Below are 20966 nucleotides of genomic sequence, written 5' to 3'. Positions count from 1 at the left end.
ACTTAGAACCTAACACATTCCATCTATGTAAAGCAAACAACAACCATTCTATATTAAGGACTTATCAACCAACAACCATTCTATACTAAGGACTTATCAACCAACAACCATTCCATCGATGTAAAACAAACAACACAGGCTCTTTCCCACACCTCAACTATTCATTACTCCAATCAAACTCCATAATACTTTGGCCAATCACAAACTATAACATATACTCATTAGCCAAATTACTATTTGAATCACATAAAAAACATAAAAAACTATTCATTAGTCTAATCATTACCCACTCTATACCCAATTCCATGATTCATCCAAATTTATTCATAACCCTACAATTTTCACAAAATTATAATAAAAATCGTACTAATAACAAAACACTACCACCATGGCATGGTCACTCTCCCATGCCTCAAACTGTTCATTAATCCAATCAAATTGCACAATGTACCTCTGTATAAGCATCAATGGTGGCTCCAATACGATCTTTCTTGAGTAACTCCGCTTGCTTGATTAATGTTTCTCCAAATTTTCTACAAAACGCATATGGGTTTCTTCATTGATTCTTGAAAATAGAGGCACATGCATGGACAAATAAAGCCAAATAAAATTCAGATGCTTACTGGAGATTGGCGGGGGCATGTAAAGACTAATTATTTATTAACAGAATATGAATATTACACATACTAATAGATACAAACATAATTAATTAGGGTCTTCCTTTTTCTGACCTAATTTTTAACAACTACATTAATGACAAACACTTTAAATTGTCTTTCTAGAAATACAATGAAGTAAACTACATAAATGACAACTACTTCATATTGTCCTCAAAGTCATACAGTTCTCTTACCGAACTCATCCAAATTGGCTGATCCACGTTGGCCTCAATGCAATTCAACAAAATTGTGAATAATTCAACCTCGAAAAAAAAAGTAATAAAAAAAAAAAAAACAACTACGGGTAATTTAATGAAAAAGTAGTTTTTAAAATACTCACAATCAAATGTCACAGCACAATTCATGTCTGCCACCAAATCCCCACATGTTGAACAGGTATGCATATTTTATTATTTTATAATAAAATGGCATAAATATAAAATGTTACTCAATGTGCATGTTTTATTACTTAATTCTTTTTTCTTTCTGAGCTTATAAAATATTACTCGATGTGACTCCGTTTATTAAAAACAAAAAACTCACGCCCCTCACACTTCAAGTTCAATCATCTTCGTCACCGTATATCTTTAGTACAGTGGTTATTTTACAAGTGTAAATATTTGTGGGGTGTGGAAGGCAAAGATTGAAGTTTAAGTCTCCAGGAATGAGTTTCACACATATACACTTAGATTAGTTTAGAGTAAAAATTTTGTCTTGTATAAAAACAAAAAACAAAAAAACAAAACAAAAAAAAAAAAATTGAATCATCTTCATTGATCTTTATTTCTTTCTCTTTTTTTAAAAGAAATAAACGCTTATACATTGTTTTAAAATGTGTCTCTTCTTTTGTTATTTTTATTTTTAATTACGAACACTGCAATTCTTTTTTATAAAAATGACTCTTCTATATTCAACTTTGTTCTTAAATTAGATGGGGTTTTTTTTTCTTCCGTTTGAAAATACAAATCATCGCTATAAACGGTTAGTTTACAACTTTTGGAACAATCCCAAAAAAAAATTCTTATATTTTATTATTATTTTTTTTTAAAACATGTCTTTTCTTATTTTTCTGTTTTTTTTTTATTTTTATATTTTAAAATTACGCACACTACAGTTCTTTTTTAAACGTGACTCTTCTATATTCTGCTTTGCTCTTTTAATTAGATTAGTTTGTTCATTTATTTGTTTGTTATTTGTTTTTTTTTTTGAAAATAAAAATCAACCTAGAAAATAGTAGTTTACACTACTTTTGGAACTATCCAAAACTTTATCATTATCTAAAAATATATCCTTTTAATTTCACCTCTCACGTTCTCCTTTATCCTTAAAATTAGAGGCCCTAATCACTATCAATGCTTCAATGGTGGAAACAATTGATTTTTTTTTTTTTTTTTCAGTTTTCAATGCTTATATTTTAGTTTTTTTAAAACGTGACTCTTCTTTTTTAATAAAAAAAATACGCACACTACGGTTTTTTGTTTTTTTAATAAACCTGACTCTTTTTTAAATAAAAATGACTCTTTTAATAAACGCGACTCTTTTATATTTTCATTTTTTATTCTTTTGGTTTATCCTTCTTCTCTTTTTGCTTTCATGTTGTCAATAATAATAAAGAAAAACAAAATTGGAGTCGTTCTCACAGTAAAGCCTAAATCACAAAAGAAAAAGGGAAATAATAAAATGGGAAACAATATATATATATATATATATATATATATATGAAAACGCAAAGGATAATGCCACCAAAATTTAAAGTTTTTTGTTGCATGCCTTCATGGCTTCATGTTCACCAGTGTTGATTGTGCAGCTTTGTCACAAAATGTCTCTAGCAAAAAATCCCATGACTTGTGTGTGTGTGTGTGTGTTTTTTTTTTTTTCCCAAAACAAAAAACAAATTTAGTGAATGAGATGAACACTTTGTCAATTTCAAAGAAACTGCTACCAAAATTACAGGTTTTTTTTTTATTTATTCCAGTACAGTATTTCAAAGAGAATGCTACCAAAATTTAAATTTTACAAAATTGATAGTACCGGATTTATCACAAAATGGTTCTGGCTGGTTGGTTTTGCAATTTGGGTGAATGTGAATTTGGTGTGTGGAGTAAGAAAAGTGAGAGAAGTGAGGTGAAGAAATTCAGTACCGATAGGAGAATGGCTGAGTTTGTTCACATTTTTTTTGGAGGAGTGGAGCTAGAAACTTGTTTTTTGAAATTTGATATTTAACATTTTTTACCCTACTTCAAAAAGAACTCACTATTTATTGATGATGGTATTTTCAAACAACATAAAAGTCCAGTAAATTTTATGGAGAATCTTGTAACGTTATTGACTCTATTCCAAAAACATTTGTGGGAGAAGTCATAGATTATTGGATGAGGCATTTTTGACCTTCAGAAAACCCAAATTGAAGAGGGAATCCTAATAGATAATATAGAATGGATAAAACATAATATAACTTTTTTTTAAATACAATTTAAAGCCATCATTAATAAAAATAGTATTTGGAATTCTTTTATATCCCAAAAATAATCTATGGTTAATTTCATACTAACTGAAAATCATTGTATATTCATATACAAAATAACCTTCATTTTGGTTGCAAAGCCTAGTTTTAACAATATTAATAACTAAATAATCTCGTATTATAGTTGAAGACTTGAAGTAGAAACAATAAGAATAACTACACTTGTAACTCCTCTAAAACATTTTCATAGTTTGTTGATCTTTTAATCCTTATAAACTAGTACTTGGCACAATTCAATAAGATGAATAAAAGGCATATGTACATGCGTGCTACGATCCTAATCAAAATAATGAAAATAAAATAAAACTAACATAAAATAGGGAGAAAAAAAAGGTAGAAAGCGACACACAAACACACATAAATGCAAGAAACTACCTTAGAATTGTAATCAAAGATTAATCTTGCTTGAAGGCCTTTAGCTTACAAGTGTAACAATTCTATAAACATGTTCATATTTTGTTGATCTTCTAATCCTTATGAATCACTTGTCACAATTGAGAAAGAAATTAATTAAATTTTAAAAAATATTTGTGCTTTGGATCTACTACTATTGCTATCAAAATTTTGAAGAAGAAAAAAAAAACATAAAATATAGTGAAAGAAATAGAAAGACACACACACATGCAAGAAACTGCCTTAGAGTAGAAATAAAATATTAATCTTGCTTGAAATCTTTTAGCATCTTATTTCTCAAATTGCCCATAATTTGCAGTTGATTAGGAATTTTGTTCCCTAATGGATTTAGATACATAAAATACCAAAAACATAGAAATAAATTTTCTTATTAAAAAAAAAAAAAACCTTTATGTTACGCAAATATTTAGAGGAGCCCCTACAAGCTATGGGCTAGTCTACCATATTTGTTTTTAAAATCATGTTTAGGTTGTGTTTGCGAATTGATGTTTTGGAAATGAGCATTTGTAAAAATAAAAATAAAAATAAAAAAAAATCTATGAAGAGTTGCTATTGTGAACTGGCGTTTTGGTTGTAAAAATGCACTTTTAAGCTCCCAAATTGCTTAATCAAAAATATTCTAGACTACTGAATTTTTAGGGAGACAACTGAAATATTTATATGCATATTTATTATAAATAAATTTGGGAACAAAACAAAGAGAGGTAATACTACATCAAATTACATAATTGCTTAGTTAAAAGGTTGTTATTGATTTTCATATGAGTTTTACACTAACATTATTTTATTATTTACTATTGACAACTTTAAATAAGTATTGTGTTACATAAAGTGACACAACAAATATCACAACTTATTTATATGGCGAGTTATGACATTTGTTGTACCACTTTATGCGAGAACCACTAGTAACTTTTTACCTCGTGTCGTAGATTTCGATGTGACTTTAGACTGATTGGGAGGCCCCAAACAGTTTCCTTAGCCTTGATGTGGGTCCATCTCTGACTCAGTTTCCATGGCCTCCCTGGACCCAACTGCCAATAATTTGCTGGTGTCCCCCACTGACTTGCGAATCAATGGTTAATCATTTCCTGTACAACATGTGTCATGGTGTATCAATGAAAGTCTAGCAAGATTTTTACATATAAGATTGAGTGAAGTCACCCACCAGATAGAGAAAGTATATGCTGTTTCAGAAACTCCAAGTCAGCATTCACATGATGTTTCTAAGTCCAGTAAAAAAGTGACATGTGTAGCAAAGAAAACACATCAACACTTCAGCCACACCCTCTCTCTCTTTCTTCTCTCTGAAATCCCATTTATCCAAAATCAAATTTCTCTCTGTTTCTGTTTCTCAAAAAAAAAAAAAAAAAAATAATTTCTGTCCTTCTAGTTTCTTCTCCCTAGAATCTGAAACCCATTTGCCCCAATTTTCAACTCAAACCTCTGCCATGCTCTCACACACATTCCTTTTCACTCCAAATCTGCACCACCCAACTACGCCGTCACACTACTTATCCTCGTTTTCTTTCTTTCACCTTCCCCTCCACTGTACCGCTATACTGCTACAATACCTAAGTATCCTTGGTCTACAACCATAAAGAGCCACCCCCATCTCATATTTCACACTAAAATCTTCTTCTTCTTTTTTTTTTTTTCAATTTCAAACCTATTTTATTTCCTTGGTCTATTTGCTGCTCTATCATTGAAATTTTTTGGATTTAACTTACAATGTACTGTAGCTAAAGCTATTGCTTCAATTTGATTTTAAGTTTTCAATTTTCCCATTTTGCTCTTTGTAATGTCTCTGATTATCTAACACTCCATTTTTTTTTTTAATTTTTAGGAGGGGAGGGGAATTAGTTATGTGCTTTAATTGTGGCTGAATTATAATGCTCTGGGAACTTCAAGCAGCATTGGACAAGGAGATTGCTTGAAATCATTTCAGTTTCATTGTGGAAATGGGTTTTCATTGTGGTGGTAGTGGCCGTTACTGATCTATTGTTTCAGTCCCTCCTACTAACATATGAGAATACTATTCAATTTTGTTGTTGGATGATATGGTTCTAGTACTGTGATTAACTGTACATTTTGTTGCCAAGTCTGATGGTTGATAATCCATTAATGGATCAGAGTTTAGTATCATTTTGATGTTAGCTATTTGTAGTTAAAAATAAGGATAATTCAGATGGAGGAGAGATTTGGGCATGTTGAACGTTTTTGTGGGTGAAAATTTAAATGGTGATTATCTATTTGAGATTGTATTGTATATAAAAATGAGAGTTTGACATTATGTAATGTTCAAAAATAGGAAAATAGTTTTGATCTGCATTAGGCTTGGACAGTGGTTTTTTAATTGCAGATTTCAATAGATGCATTGTTAGTAAATTTTTATACTCTATAAACAAATAGAGCTTGTTAAAAATTAAAATAAGACCATATGCATGATATCTGTTCATATAGTATCTCTCATTTACCTGTTTTGGAGTTTTTATAAAAGGAATAACCAACACCTATTGTCATATCTCGAAGTATGAGGAACGGTGAGAGAATTTTCTGTTTAATTAGGTCTCAATAGATAGTATGAACAGAACAAGAACACCTTTACCCACTTATCTCCTTGGCAACACTACCACCATCACTATATTATCATAATGGGATATGCTTTTTCCATTATATTTTGGCTTGTAAGCCTTCTTTTGCAAAGGTGTAGCCCATTTTTTTACTATTGTTCAACAAAGAATTTATTGATTCTAATGAAAAATTTCATCCAGTATGTACTTCACAAGGAAATTTGGAAGATCCTCCAACTATATTTTTAAACTATCTCTACTTTATACAAGTTTTAAAGTTTAAACTCAACACAACGAAAAGATTGCCTCTTCTTTAGATGACCAAAGCTGGAACTACTGAAGTTGGTTGAGATTAGAGCTGAATATATTGGTGGCAAAGCACATCCAATGATAAGATCTCATAGACTGCAATGGCCCCAATGTCATGGAGAATAATCAAAGTTTGATGAGCATCTCAAACAACGTTGCTATGCATTACCCTTGAGCATCCCAAACCAAAGTTTGATCAGCTTATCAACCTAATGATAAGACAGGTGCCCTTGAGCATCACAAGCAACTAGATCATCACCTAAAAAAGTTTGGAAAGAAAAAAAAAAATCTCATTCAATTGCAGATAAAGAAATAATGATACTGTCAATATGATTAATTCTTGACATTTCAATGGATATAACATATGCAAATCTAACAACTAAAATCTCCAAGTTGTATAGTTAGCAAGAATATACACCGATGGAAATATTCCAAAGTGAAACATAGTATAATTAAAAGAACTAGTTATATATATTGCATAAGTGCTTGTCCTTTGCGTATATAAATGGTGTCTATCTAGAAGCTACTCAACCCCCAAACTTTCTAAATAAAGTGGGAATTCATCCTTCAAATTCACTCAATATAATCTACCATCACTACAACAAAATGTATTTTCAGTGAGGAAAAAATTCGTCACTAAAAGTCCAGTTTTTCGTCACTAAGAACCTTTAGCGATTATCGACGAAACTCATTTCGTCGCTGAAACCCCGTCGCTAAAAGTCCTAACGACGAAAAATTTCGTCATTAAAAGTTCGATTTGTTTTAAAAAGAAAAAAACTTTTAGCGACAAAAACGTTTCGTCGCTAAATGTTTTCCTCGCTAAAAACACTATTCAGTGACGGAAATATTTCGTCACTAAAAACACTTCAGTTTCTTAAATCATATTTAGTGACGAAAAAATTCGTCACTAAAACTATTTTTGGGTACATATAGTGACGAAAAAATTCGTCACTAAAACTATTTTTAAGAAAATCCAGGCACATATAGCGACGAAAATTTTCGTCCCTAAAACCATTTCTTATAAAATTTTGTTACATTTAGCGACGAAATATTTTGTCACTAAAACAATTTTTTGTTGCTATATTTGTGACGAAAAATTTTGTTGCTAAAACTTATTTTCTGTTTTTATTTTTTTCATAGCTTTGATATTAACCTATAACCTGTCATTACATTATTAAAATCTCAAATTTGAATAACACATTTATTTCAACAACACATTAATAAAAAAAAAATCTATACATTCTACAAGTAAAAAATAAGAGAAGTATCCAATTCAAACTCCTTCCATATAATAATTGTTTGCAACACATACAATAACTCAAGATGTTTTATAACAATACAAAAAGTGTAGCATAATATAATTAGAACTAACAAAAGATGTCCTCATATGTCTTCAAGTAATGCCAAAAGTAAATCCCCTAAAAGCCACCAATAAGAAATCTGCACAAATATAAAAACAATACTACATTAAAATCGTAAAGTAAAAACATTAACTATGTTATAAGATACATTTCTAAAAATGCATTAAGAGTAGCCACACTAATGAATTAAAATCACAACTCCTAATGTATAAGTTGTAGAAAGCAAATATAGATTTTCAAGTGTTATATAATACAATTAGTTTCAAATAATACATCAAAAAAAGTAGTCACATCATGTAGTGCGGGTCAATTGCTAAAATAAAGTACTAACCAATAAGTGTTTTAACTTGAAGATGAACCACCCCCATAGGTAAGAGCGTCATCATAACCCTTGCTCCTCAAAAAGTTAAGAATATTCTTTTGGACCTCTTATTGCTTAGCTCGCTCCTCTTGGTCCCTAGTACTAACCAATATTCTTTTGCGCCACCCGCTTGCTCCAACACAACAACCCACCACAACCAATCACAAAAATCACAAGTATAGAGTGTTTATAAGTATTGAAATCAATTAAAGTACTATTCATCACATCTAACCAACAAGGTCCATTCACATTTGCAAGAAACTAAAAACACTTCCAATATGAATTTAAATCACCTTATAACACCATGCAAGCCACCCGCTTGCTCCAACACAACAACTCACCACAAAACCAATCACAAACATCACAAGAATAGAGTTTTTACAAGTAATGAAATCAATTAAAGTATTATTCATCACATCTAACCAACAAGGTTCATTCAGATTTGCAAAAAACTAAAAACACTCTCAATATGAATTTAAACCACCTTATAACACTATGCAAGCCACCCACTTGCTCCAACACAACAACCCACCACAAAACCAATCATAAACATCACAGTACAATGCTTACAAGTATTGAAATATTCGAATAAAGGAACACAATTTCTACTAATTAACAAGTTTCATTCACATTTGCAAGAAATTAAAAACACTTCCAATATGAATTTAAACTACCTTATAACACCATGCAAGCCACCCGCTTGCTCCAACACAACAACCCACCACAACTAATCACAAACATCACAATTATAGAGTTTTATAGGTATTTGAATAGATTTTACTTACTATGATCAAGTTAAGCGTACAAGTCTGATTTGTTGGCTAAGCTTTGGTCTTTGACTTTCATAGGCCTAAGCCTCTTTCTATTCCCCCACATCAACCCAAACAATCACTAACCTTGTCATCATATTCAACCAAAAACCATTAAATTTCTAATAATACTCAAACTAATAAATAAAAAAACATAATTTTGTATCTATTAAATGATGCATTAATCTTAAATTATAAATATATGGGATTGGGTCAATCACATAGTTGTGTAGAGAAGTGCTTCTATGAAGTAAACCAACAAGACCACATTGCCTCTTCAGGACTGAAATGGCTCGAGCCCATGAATGAGACTTACCCAAATGTTTTGGTTATTCTATGCTACCAAAGCCACCAAATACTCCAACTACAACGTACAAAATGAATATCAATATGAATATAGCATAAAAAGCACGGGCACAACAATGTAATGAAACAAAATTATAAATATATTACACAAATTTTATTAAAAACATCTGCCATATTTAATTAATAAATTTTTTTTATAAATATTAAATCTATATAAAAAAAATTTCATGATTTTTATGTTCCAAAGAAATTTTATTAATGGAATCTTAAACAATGACAAAGCCAGCAACTTGTTTATTTTTCATAGTTCCCAAATTTTTTTTTTTTGAAGATTAAAATAAATAAAAAAAAGAAACAAAGAATTGAATTTTTTTTTCAACAACAATTCATAAAGCTAAGTTACAAATGACAGCCTTTATTTTTGAATCATATTCAACTCATTCCTCTAAAAAAAATTTCCCCCTCATCAATCTATTAACTTTCATTCATTTCTGAGGTAGTCATTTCATCTGATCCACACCATTAAGTCCACCAAAACAAGTCATATTGGAGAGTAAAAAAAAAAAAAACTAAAATTAACAGCAAGATTGGACTTAAGTCACAGAACTAGAAGGAATAACTAAATTGAAAAAAAAATATCGAAGTTAAAGGACTAATTTATTTATTTTTTATTTTTGAATTAAACTTTAAAAGACTCAATTCTTCTTTATTGTTCTTGTTGATCATGTACTCATGCAAGAACTTAATTGTGTTGGGCTTGATTCCTCTTAGTTTTAAGTACCTCTTGAAAGGCTTCTGCAGGTGAGGCAAATAACTGGAAAAGAAAATGTGAAGGCACTCATAAATTATAGATATTTATATACAAAAAAATAAATAATACATATACCATGATATTGAATAGATGATATACAAGTATGAACAATAAATTCTTACTTGAAGCTAGGGCCCTTATAGGTAATCTCATCCTTAGAAATTCCTGTACATTTAACTGCCAAGCTGTCAATCTCAATTTCATCAGGGTAAGAAATGCAACTAAACTCTAAACTAGTCTATTCTTCTTAGAGACACAAACAACCAGTGGCAAGCTAGATAGACTAGCCTTTTCACTATCATCCCCATCAGGATCATCATCATTTTCACTAGTAACTAGATCGGGCATGTGAACTTCAACTTCTATCTCTTCACCTCCATAAGTTCAATCCTGGATTATCCACAATTTTGAAAGGAAAATCACTTGGAATTTGTTCAACCTATTAAATAAAAAGATGCGATCATCACTATCAGCAAGGCAATAAATAAGTGTATAAGCATACTCATCAAAAGAAGAAAAAAGAAAAAGACATGGTAAGATCCTAAAGCACTACTTTACCGGTATCAATAGTTAAATCAATACCCAAAATCAAACTCCCACATTTTCTCAGCAAACAAACAGTACATAATATCCAAACCCAAACACAAACCGAAAAACCACAAAATACCCACATCACAAAAATGAATACTGAACCAAAACATGAACAAAAAAAAAAAAAAAGAAGAAAAGAAAAGAAAAAGAAAAGGATAGATACCTCTGTGAGAGATGAGCTTCAAACGGCGACGGTGCTGGAGCTCGGATCGTTGCGCCTTACCCGGAACCGTTGCGAATGGGTGTGTATCGACGATGGTGGCGAAATGGCAACGGTTCGCTTCAAATCGGCAACGGTTCACTTCAAACGGCGACAATTCACCTCAAATGGTGCCGGTTCGCTTCAAATCGGCGACGATTCGCTTCAAATCGGCGAAGCGGCGACGATTCACTTCAAATCGGCGACGATTCACTTCAAACGGTGACGGTGAGCTTCAAATCGGCAACGGTGAGCTTCCTTCAAACAGCGACGGTTGGCTTTCTTCAAATTGGCGACGGCAATGGTTGGAGCTTAATCGGCGACGGTTGGCTCTTACCGGCGATGGTTGGAGCTTTATCAGCGACGGTTTGCTTTGGGAAAACTTGTTCTGGTGAGCTTGGTATTTTTTTTGACCGAAATGAGCTTGGTACTGAAATGGGTATTGAAATGGGGCTACTATTTGGGAGTATTTATAGTGAAATCTTTAGCAACGGATTATTTCGTCGCTATTGCTTGGCTTTTCAGTTTTTAGTGACGAAAATCAATTTCGTCACTAAAGAACTTAGATTTTGTAAATACTTTTAATGACGAATTCTAATTTCGTTGCTAAAACAATGAGTGCAAAACTATTATTATTTTTAGTGACGACTATTTTTCGTTGCTAATGCTTCCTTATAGCGACGAAATATTTTCGTCACCAATACTATCGACAACAATACCTATAGTGACGAAATATTTCGTCACTAAAAATTTCAACATTTAGCGACGAAATATTTCGTCGCTATAGATTAATTAAGCTTGCGCCAAAGTTTCCCTCCCATTTTTCACATCACAATAGCGGCGAAAAATATTTCCTCACTAATTTTCGACGCTAAAAATACATTTTTGTAGTAGTGTCTTTAATGACGACTTGGTTTTCGTCGCTATTTCTTGCCTTTAGTGACGAATTAGATTTTTGTCACTAAAATGTCTGAAGATAATATGACTGATTTTTTAGCGACGAAATAGTTTCATCACTGTTAGATTCTTTTAGTGACGACATTTGTTTCGTCACTGATAATCTCTTTGCAAAATTTACAGCGACAAAATTATTTCGTCGCTAAAAACTTAGAGTTTCAGCGACGAAAAATTTCGTCGCTGTAGACTTATTAAATTAGCGCTAGACTTTTTCCTCTTGGCGCCCTTGTTCCAAATCAACAAATAGTGACGAAATTTGAATTTCGTCGCTAAAGGTCATTAGTTTTTCATTTTTAGCGACAAAATTCAAATGTCGTCGCTAAAGGTTATTATTTTTTGTGATGAAATTCAAATTTCGTCGCTAAATGTAAGTTTTCAGTGACGAAAAAGTTTTCCTCGCTAAAATTCATCACTAAAAATACATTTTGTTGTAGTGCATTACCAATTATCATCAAAACCAAGTTCAAAGCACATCTTTAGCAATTCCACAAGTTGGAGTAACCCAAAGCACCCTTCCTGATCACATATAATAGAGGTAAGGTAACAATTTACAAAACCATTCCATGATTCCATCCCATATCTCATCCCATCCACAAAGATAAAACCAAATCAAATTGGGATGGGATGGAATTGTGTGTGAGCTTGGGGCTTGTCCTTGTAATATACCTAATATTACTAACAAAAACCGGTATGAGCAACAAATAGACCAAGGAAATAAAATAGGTTTGAAATTGAAAAAAAGAAATTGAAAAGGGAACTCACTTGCACTGCACTTGGATATTGATTTCCTTAGTTCTCTCAGTTGCAAAAAGAAAAAAAAAAAATGTTAGTGTGAAATATGAGATGAGGGTGGCTCTTTATGGTTGTGGACCAAGGATACTTAGGTATTGCAGCGGTGCAATGGGGGGAGGGTGAAAGAAAGAAAGTGAGGATAAGCGGTGCGACGACATAGTTGGCTGGTGTAGGTTTGGAGTGAAAAGGAATGTGTGTGTGAGAGCATGGTGGAGGTTTGAATGGAAGATTGGAACAAATGGGTTTCAGATTCCAGGGATAAGAAACTAGAAGGAGAGAGAAATTTGATTTTGGAGAAATGGGATTTCAGAGAGAAGAAAGAGAAAGTGTGGCGGGATCTCGAAATTTTGAGGACAAATTTGTCTTTTGGTTATACAAAAGGCTGAAGTGTTGATGTGTTTTCTTTGCTACACATGTCACTTTTTCATTGAACTTAGAAACACCATGTGGATGATGACATGCACTTGGATATTGATTTCCTTAGTTCTCTTAGTTGCAAACAGGAAAAAAAAAATGTTAGTGTGAAATATGAGATGGGGGTGGTTCTTTATGGTTGTGGACCAAGGATACTTAGGTATTGTAGCAGTGCAGTGGGGGGGAGGGTGAAAGAAAGAAAGTGAGGATAAGCGGTGCGACAGCGTAGTTGGCTGGTGCATGTTTGGAGTGAAAAGGAATGTGTGTGAGAGCATGGTGGCGATTTGAACTGAAAATTTGAACAAATGGGTTTCAGATTCCAGGGATAAGAAACTAGAAGGAGAGAGAAATTTAATTTTGGAGAAATGGGATTTCAGAGAGAAGAAAGAGAGAGTGTGGCGGGATTTCGAAATTTTGAGGACAAATTTGTCTTTTGGTTATACAAAAGGCTGAAGTGTTGATGTGTTTTCTTGGGTACACATGTCACTTTTTCATTGGACTTAGAAACACCCTGTGGATGATGACATGGAGTTCCTGAAACAACATATACTTTCTCCACTAGATAAACATGATAAAATTGAGTGAATGATATAATATAATTTGACCTAAAACCATTGAATCATATTTAAAGTATCCTTATATATTGTATTAAGTCTACAGTAACCTCTCCCAAGATTTCCATATATATCTTGTGATTGGGTTGTTAGTTTGCATTGTAGTAAAAACATAAAAAGAGAAAATGGCTATTCTACCGTTATTACAACAATCATGGCAAAAGCTCCACAAAATAACCTTCATTCCCCTCCTCCCTCTTCTTTTCCTTTTCTCATTTCTATATGTTTTCAAATGCGTTAGAAGAAGTGGAAAACGCAATTTACCCCCTTCCCCACCAAAGCTACCAATCATTGGCAACCTTCACAAGCTTGGCTCACTTCCACACCGTTCTCTTCAAGCCCTCTCTAAGAAGTATGGCCCTGTAATGTTCTTCTACTTGGGCCATGCACCAACCCTTGTGGTGTCATCTGCAGATATGGCAAGAGAAATGATGACAACACATGACATAGTTTTCTCAAACCGGCCAAAAACCACAGCTACCAATTCCTTACTTTATGGATGCACAGACCTAGTGTTTGCACCCTATGGTGAGTATTGGAGGCAAGTGAAGAAAATTTGTGTCCTTGAACTTTTGACCCTCAAAAGAGTGCAATCGTTCCAGAATACAAGGGAAGAAGAAGTTTCTATATTGATCAAGAAAGTACGTGACTCATGCCTAAAAGGTGTTTCTATTAATCTAACTGAGTTCTTGATTGAAACCTTAAAGAACATCGTTACTAGATGTGCGTTTGGAAAAAAGTTTGAAGATGAGGATGGTAAGGGTAGGTTTTCAGAACTACCAAGAAAGTTAGCGGTGCTACTTACGGCCTTTTTTTTGAGGGATTTTTTCCCTTCTCTGGGTTGGATTGATATTCTTAAAGGAAAAATAGCTAGTCTAAAATCCACTTTTGGAGAACTAGATGCTTTTCTAAATCAAGTGGTTGAAGAACACAAGGCAATGAAAAGTGATGATGAACATCCTAAAAACAAAGATTTTGTGGATATTCTCCTCCATCTGCAAAAGAATGGCATGCTTGACTTTGAGCTTACTCATGACAACCTCAAAGCAATCCTACTAGTATCTTTCTCTCACTCTCATACTCAAACAAACTTCTAGTATCTTAAAAGTTTATTTTAAAAAATTGATAATATAATACATTTTAAATTTGTAGTATATAATCTAAACCATAAAATAGTTTCATTTTAGATGAGATAATCTAAGACCATGGAAAACATACCTAAAGTCTTTTTTTTTTTTTTTCATAATTTCAGGACATGTTTGCGGGAGGAAGCGAAACAACTTCAACAACTTTGGAATGGGTAATGGCTGAGCTCATGAAAAATCCAAGTATTATGAAAAGAGCACAAGAAGAGGTAAGAAGAGTGGTGGGCTGTAAGTCAAAGATAGATTTAAATGATATCAATCAAATGGATTACTTGAAATGTATCCTCAAAGAAGGTCTAAGACTTCATCCGCCAGTTCCTTTTTTGGTACCTCGAGAAACATCAGCAAGTTTACAATTTGGAGGTTATGATATTCCACCCAAAACAAGAGTGTTTGTCAATATATGGGCAATCCAAAGGGACCCTAAACTATGGGATAGGCCAGAAGAATTTCTCCCAGAGAGATTTAAAGACAACCCAGTTGATTTCATGGGTCAAAATTTCCAATTTCTCCCATTTGGAGGTGGGAGAAGGGGGTGCCCAGGATTAATATTTGCTGTTGCTTCTTTGGAATATGTGCTTGCCAACCTTTTATGTTGGTTTGATTGGAGGTTGCCTACCATTAAAGCACAGGGAGAAGATTTGGACATGACTGAAGTTAATGCTATCACAGTATTTAAGAAAAATCCTCTCCATCTTGTACCAACATTGCACTCTTCTTGATCGATCCATTAATACTCCGTGTGCTTATGCCTATTCTCTACGTAATCTTTTCTCATTATCTTGTTTTAATTTGTTTTAGAATCTGCTGTTGTCTCTTACTTCCTTATCGCATGAGTATCGCACTAACTGTAAAGGGACTATAGTTGTGGGCCTTGTGGCAGTAATAATAATTATAGTTGTGGCATTATGTTCTATAAAAATGAATTTTTACCTAGTGCCATAAAACATTTATATGATCATTCTCATCAGGTCCTTTAAAATTGACCAAAATGCAAAATAGATAATGGTTTCCATAAAAAAAGTGTGTTATATATTTTTAAATGATGATTGTAGCTTATATATGTTTGAAAAAAAATTGTTATATTATGAAGCATTATAGAATGAAGAATGGAATATAGGGTATGTTGTAAAAGTGATTATGTAAAATAAATAAATTGACTTTTTGGTGAGCTAAAATACATTTTATTCACTTTAATGAATGTAAATACTTCCAATTTCTAATTCATTTTCTTGAATTTACTTTAACTAAGCATTTGTTCTTGATTTATTATGGAAAGAGTTAGTAAATTGTTACAGGTCCATTAATTTGATGTGTGGATTTAAGCTTAATTTTTAGGCTTATAAATAGCACACCTGTAAAAACTCTTCTCAATAATCAGGAGAAAGGATTTTCCTAAACTTCCTTCCATAGCCTTGTCCTCTCTTACATCCATCTACTTATATGTATAACATATATATAACTTCTTGTTTGTAGGTATAAGATTTGTTACATCTTATGGAGCTTCTAACTTAACTAGCTTGTGCAGATTTGCAAGGCGTAAAACAAGTGGCTAGGCTTGTGTGATATTCTTAGTACTTCATTTTGTGACATATGATTTAAATAAAAATTTGGGGAATTAGTTCTTTTATATTACGTGTCATTAAGGAAAAAAAAAAAAAAAAGGAAACGTAAATATTAAGAACTAGTTTATAATCCCATATATACATGGGTGGACTTCAGAATAATCACAATGATACGTATATGAAACCTTCAACCTAAGTTTAATATTAAGTTCCTTTCTTAAGTTTTGTCAACTTTTAAAAGGACAAACCTGATAAGGATATCATTTATTCATATTTCTTATTCTTGCCTACTATATTTAATAAATAAATAAAAAATATAGTTTTTTGAACTATTTGTATGCTTAGTTTTTAACGTAATTTTTATTTTATTGTAATACAATGAATTTTTTCAATATTTATTATATCTTTTTTTAATAGTTTATGAAAAATCATTCCTTATGAACATATATTCTAAAAGTATATCCAATTTTCTTAAGCACAGTAAAATTTTCATTAAAATTTATATATGAGTTATTGATAGATTTTGATAAAAGAATTAAAATTAGTTTAAATGATTTGAAAGTAGTTCCAAATAGGCTTGAAGTACTTTTAAATGGATTTGAAATAGTTTAAATCAAAGGGAAACTTGACATGAAATTAGAGTAAATTTCAAATCAACTTGGTAAACTTGGCATAAAATCAAAATAAATAAGTTTAATCATTTGTTGAGCTTCAATAATAATTATATTAAGCTATAACCCATGGGTATACATAAAAATATTCGATAATAGTAATAACAAGGTGGTCTTACTTAAGTGATTGAGGTAATCATCTTGATTTTCTTACAAGTATTATGAATGAATCACTTAACAAAAAAAATTTAAATTAGACAAGTAGCGCAAAATTTGATAACAATCAGAAAGTAATTTGAATCATGATTATATACTTTGTCAGTTTAATATAATATATATATATATATATATATATATATATATATATATATATATCTATATATGATATATAATTATAGAGATTACATATCAGGCCTCTAAATCCAACCATTACCAAATTATGGTATGCACGCCTTGTGTTTCTGTCGGACCGTATATTATGTTTGCATATATCAATCACCTACATGTGATAGAAGTATCATATATAGTTGTTACGTTAGATATAGATCACATCTGACATGTGATACAACCATTGTGTATAGAAAGTTGTCTAGCATTCAACTTTTTGAGGATAATTGTACTAATTTAACCATTCAATTAGAGGTATTTATTTATTGTATCAACATTGGATTATTTGTATCATTTTCAAAACACATGAATCTTTTCTCTTAATAAGTATAGCTTGTTTAGTCGTTGCATTAAAATTTTGAAACAAATTGTGTGATGGTAAATCTATCTCTATGAATATCACATGAAAAACTCTCTGAAGTACTCATTTGTATGCGTTCACTAAATAAATTAGCAATGTAGAAACGAAAATTATTGTTGTACAAATTATGTTTTCGTTTTAAATTTTTAAGTAATTGATTGTATACAATCAAAAGTATCATAGAAGTATAGCACGCTCAGTCTTTTTATGGTTCACCTTTTGCTAAAAAAAATTCCTTTTTTAATATTTTCTAATTTTAAATTTATGAATTCCATATGTATTTAACATAGATATCAATGATTCAAATCTCTCTTCCCTCATTAATTTGACACAAAAGATACAAAACAAAAAAATAGAATGCATTAAATAGGACACTTGACACAAAATTGATGTACATTTAGGGTCTGTTTGGGATCCGTTTATTTTACTAAAATTGAAAACTTTTTACTAAAAGTACTGCAGATAAAAATAAAAATTAGCTGAAATAGTATATTGAGACCCATGAATAGTACCAAAAAGTGCAGTGGAGCCCATGAATAATAGCAAAAATAAGTTGAATAATAAAATAAGCTAACTTTTTAATTTAGAGCCAAACACACACTTAAAAAAAATATATATATATATATATATATTTTAAAAAAAAACTTAATATCAAATTGCAGTGCAATTGGAACAATAGTTGATACAAAATTAAATTTTAATTAGAATTTAATTGGGTTCTTGATTTTTGCATTTTTAAAGAACCAATTTGGGTTCTTGATTAAGTATATATATTTTTGGTTTATTTTAATAAAAAAAAAGTTACGTAAGTTATTAATTTGACTTTTATTGGATTCTTATGGATAGTTTCCTCATCTTCTATTGCGTCTCTCACCTATATTTATTTTTTGTCCCAACAATAACAACCAGTAACAACTTGTCACTTACAATTTGTTGTGAAAATATTGTGAACATATCATTTCTCATATTCTTATGAATAGTTATTAATTTAACTTTTATTGGATTCTTATGGATAGTTTCCTCATCTCCTATTGCGTCTCTCACGGATATATTCTTGGTAATTTGACCATCAATTTGGATACAAATAATAATATTACATGCTTTTAAAAATAGTATGGCCACCGATCACTTTAACTTTTCAAGATTATATAATATTTTCAGATGTGCACCAAGAATTTCCCTTAATTTAATACTTTGAGTCTATGATAAAAGCCAAATTAGTTGGTTAATTGTTACTTTCCTTACATTTTTGGAATTGAATCATTCAAATCTAAAAACATACTTTGAGTCTATGATAAAAGCCAAATTAGTTGGTTAATTGTTACTTTCCTTACATTTTTGGAATTGAATCATTCAACAACAACACTAACTACCGCATGCAGTTTTGGTGCAGTTTTGGTGTTGGCGTGTGAATGTATTCCCTTATCTCATCTCTCTTTCCCTATATATGTGTGTGTGTCTGTGTGTGTTTATCAAATAAAAAAAAAAATCTAAAAACATAGTTTCTAAATTTCTTTTTTAAAGAATACACCACATGGTGCTAGAAGTTCTGACCGCTCGCATACATAGGCACACTTTTGTTTCATTTAAAATGATTGGAAAAACTACTACACACCTTTGATATAATGGTTACTTTACATGTACAAGTTTTGTAAGATGAGAAGGAGAGGACAAGGGTTAGTGTTTAAGTCTTTAGAGTGTTCAAATCTTTAGAAAAGAGCTTCACACACATACATAAATAAAATAAAATAAAATGATTGCGAAGAAATCGTTTTTAAACAGTTGAAGGTTGGGATTTATCTTAAATAAATATAAGGTATAGAATATGTCACCTCATTTAAAGTCAATAATTTAACTCTAACAACTTTAATTAACTATGGTTAAGTAAACTAACGTTTAATAAAAAATAAAAATAAAAAAACTGTGTCAACTCTGCTAGAGAGGGGAAAAGATGGTGTTTAACACACATCTTTGGATTCCTATCCAATGCCCAGTCCCTAAGGGGTGCAGGTGATGAAGACAGAGGTTGAATATTGTTACAGATATATTAGCCCATTAATATAGGCCCAAGCCTAATTCTACTTTGTGTGCAAGTCAAATCTCCTACTTGTACTAGAAGTCTATTAGTCTAGGGTTTAGTCTACTATATATACACATGTTATGATTCATTGTAATACAAGATTTGTACTACACTCTAATATATTATTGATATAGCCCTTTAGGGTATCCTCCGTGGATGTAGGCCGTTAGGCTAAACCACGTAATTCTCGTGTTATTGTATTCTATACTTTATACTTTTGCTTCCGCATCCATACTAGCATATTCAACATGGTGTATTAATGCTAATATTTAACATGGTATCAGAACCACCTTCCTGTGGTCATGGTTTTCTGTTCTTACGGTATATTTAAGAGCAATATTTGTCTTCCTTTGTGTTTTTTTGCTGCATTCATCTTCTTTGGCTTCCTACTGCTGTCATAAAATCTCTCCAGTATAGTCATGCCACCGATAGAAGTCGCATCAACACTGCAAGACCATTGCCTTTCTCAAACTACCGTCATAAAACCAAACTTCATTCAAGGGATCTTCTCAACCCTATCAAATCTCAAGATTTCATCAAACTTCTATCTTGAGTTTGAGAGGGGGTGTTAGAGATATATTAGCCCATTAACATAGGCCCAAGCCTAATTCCACTTTGTGTACAAGCCAAGTCTCCTACTTGTATTAGAAGTCTATTAGTCTAGGGTTTAGTCTACTATATATACACATGTTATGATTCATTGTAACACAAGATTTGTACTACACTCTAATATATTATTGATGTAGCCCTTTAGGGTATCCCCCATGGATGTAGGTTGTTAGGCTGAACCACATAATCCTCGTGTGTTATTGTGTTCTATACTTTATGTTTTTGGTTTCGCATCCATACTAGCATATTTAACATGGTATATCAATGCTAATATTTAACAAATATGTATTAGCCAATCTCTTGTACGAGTAGTACATTCTTCTTAAGTGGGAATCCATGGTCATCCTTTTGATGTGTATTTTGTATCTTTGTCCTATCCAATTCAATAAATTGTTTCGTTAATATTAGCAATGACCTTCTCTTTGTTGTTAATCCATGGTGTTATTTGTTAGGGTTTTTTTAGTATTGGCAAATTCCCTGTCAAAGTTTCGGTTGTAATCACAATACTCTCGTG

General features: G+C 31.6%; 1 protein-coding gene and 1 pseudogene across 1 annotated transcript; one reads left to right on the top strand and one right to left on the bottom strand.

Annotated features, from left to right (window-relative positions):
- Positions 1-9339: 9339 nt before the first annotated feature.
- Positions 9340-11276, bottom strand: LOC142632987 (uncharacterized protein At2g39795, mitochondrial-like; annotated as a pseudogene).
- Positions 11277-13813: 2537 nt separating this feature from the next.
- LOC142632002 (phenylacetaldehyde oxime monooxygenase CYP71AN24-like) lies at positions 13814-15739 on the top strand. The gene is made up of 2 exons (XM_075806422.1): positions 13814-14752; positions 14947-15739. Exons 1-2 carry the CDS (start codon positions 13820-13822, stop codon positions 15559-15561), a joined length of 1548 nt encoding a protein of 515 aa, XP_075662537.1. The 5' UTR covers positions 13814-13819; the 3' UTR covers positions 15562-15739.
- Positions 15740-20966: the final 5227 nt, after the last annotated feature.

This window comes from Castanea sativa, chromosome 4, assembly GCF_040712315.1.
Source record: "Castanea sativa cultivar Marrone di Chiusa Pesio chromosome 4, ASM4071231v1".
NCBI lineage: Eukaryota > Viridiplantae > Streptophyta > Magnoliopsida > Fagales > Fagaceae > Castanea > Castanea sativa.
This window is presented reverse-complemented; position numbering and strand designations above follow the sequence as displayed.

Excerpts from the sequence above, each read along its gene's own strand:
- LOC142632002 (XM_075806422.1), top strand. The coding sequence starts at position 13,820 with ATGGCTATTCTACCGTTATTACAACAATCATGGCAAAAGCTCCACAAA. Across the intron at positions 14,753-14,946 it reads ACCTCAAAGCAATCCTACTA|GACATGTTTGCGGGAGGAAG; the intron begins GTATCTTTCTCT and ends TCATAATTTCAG.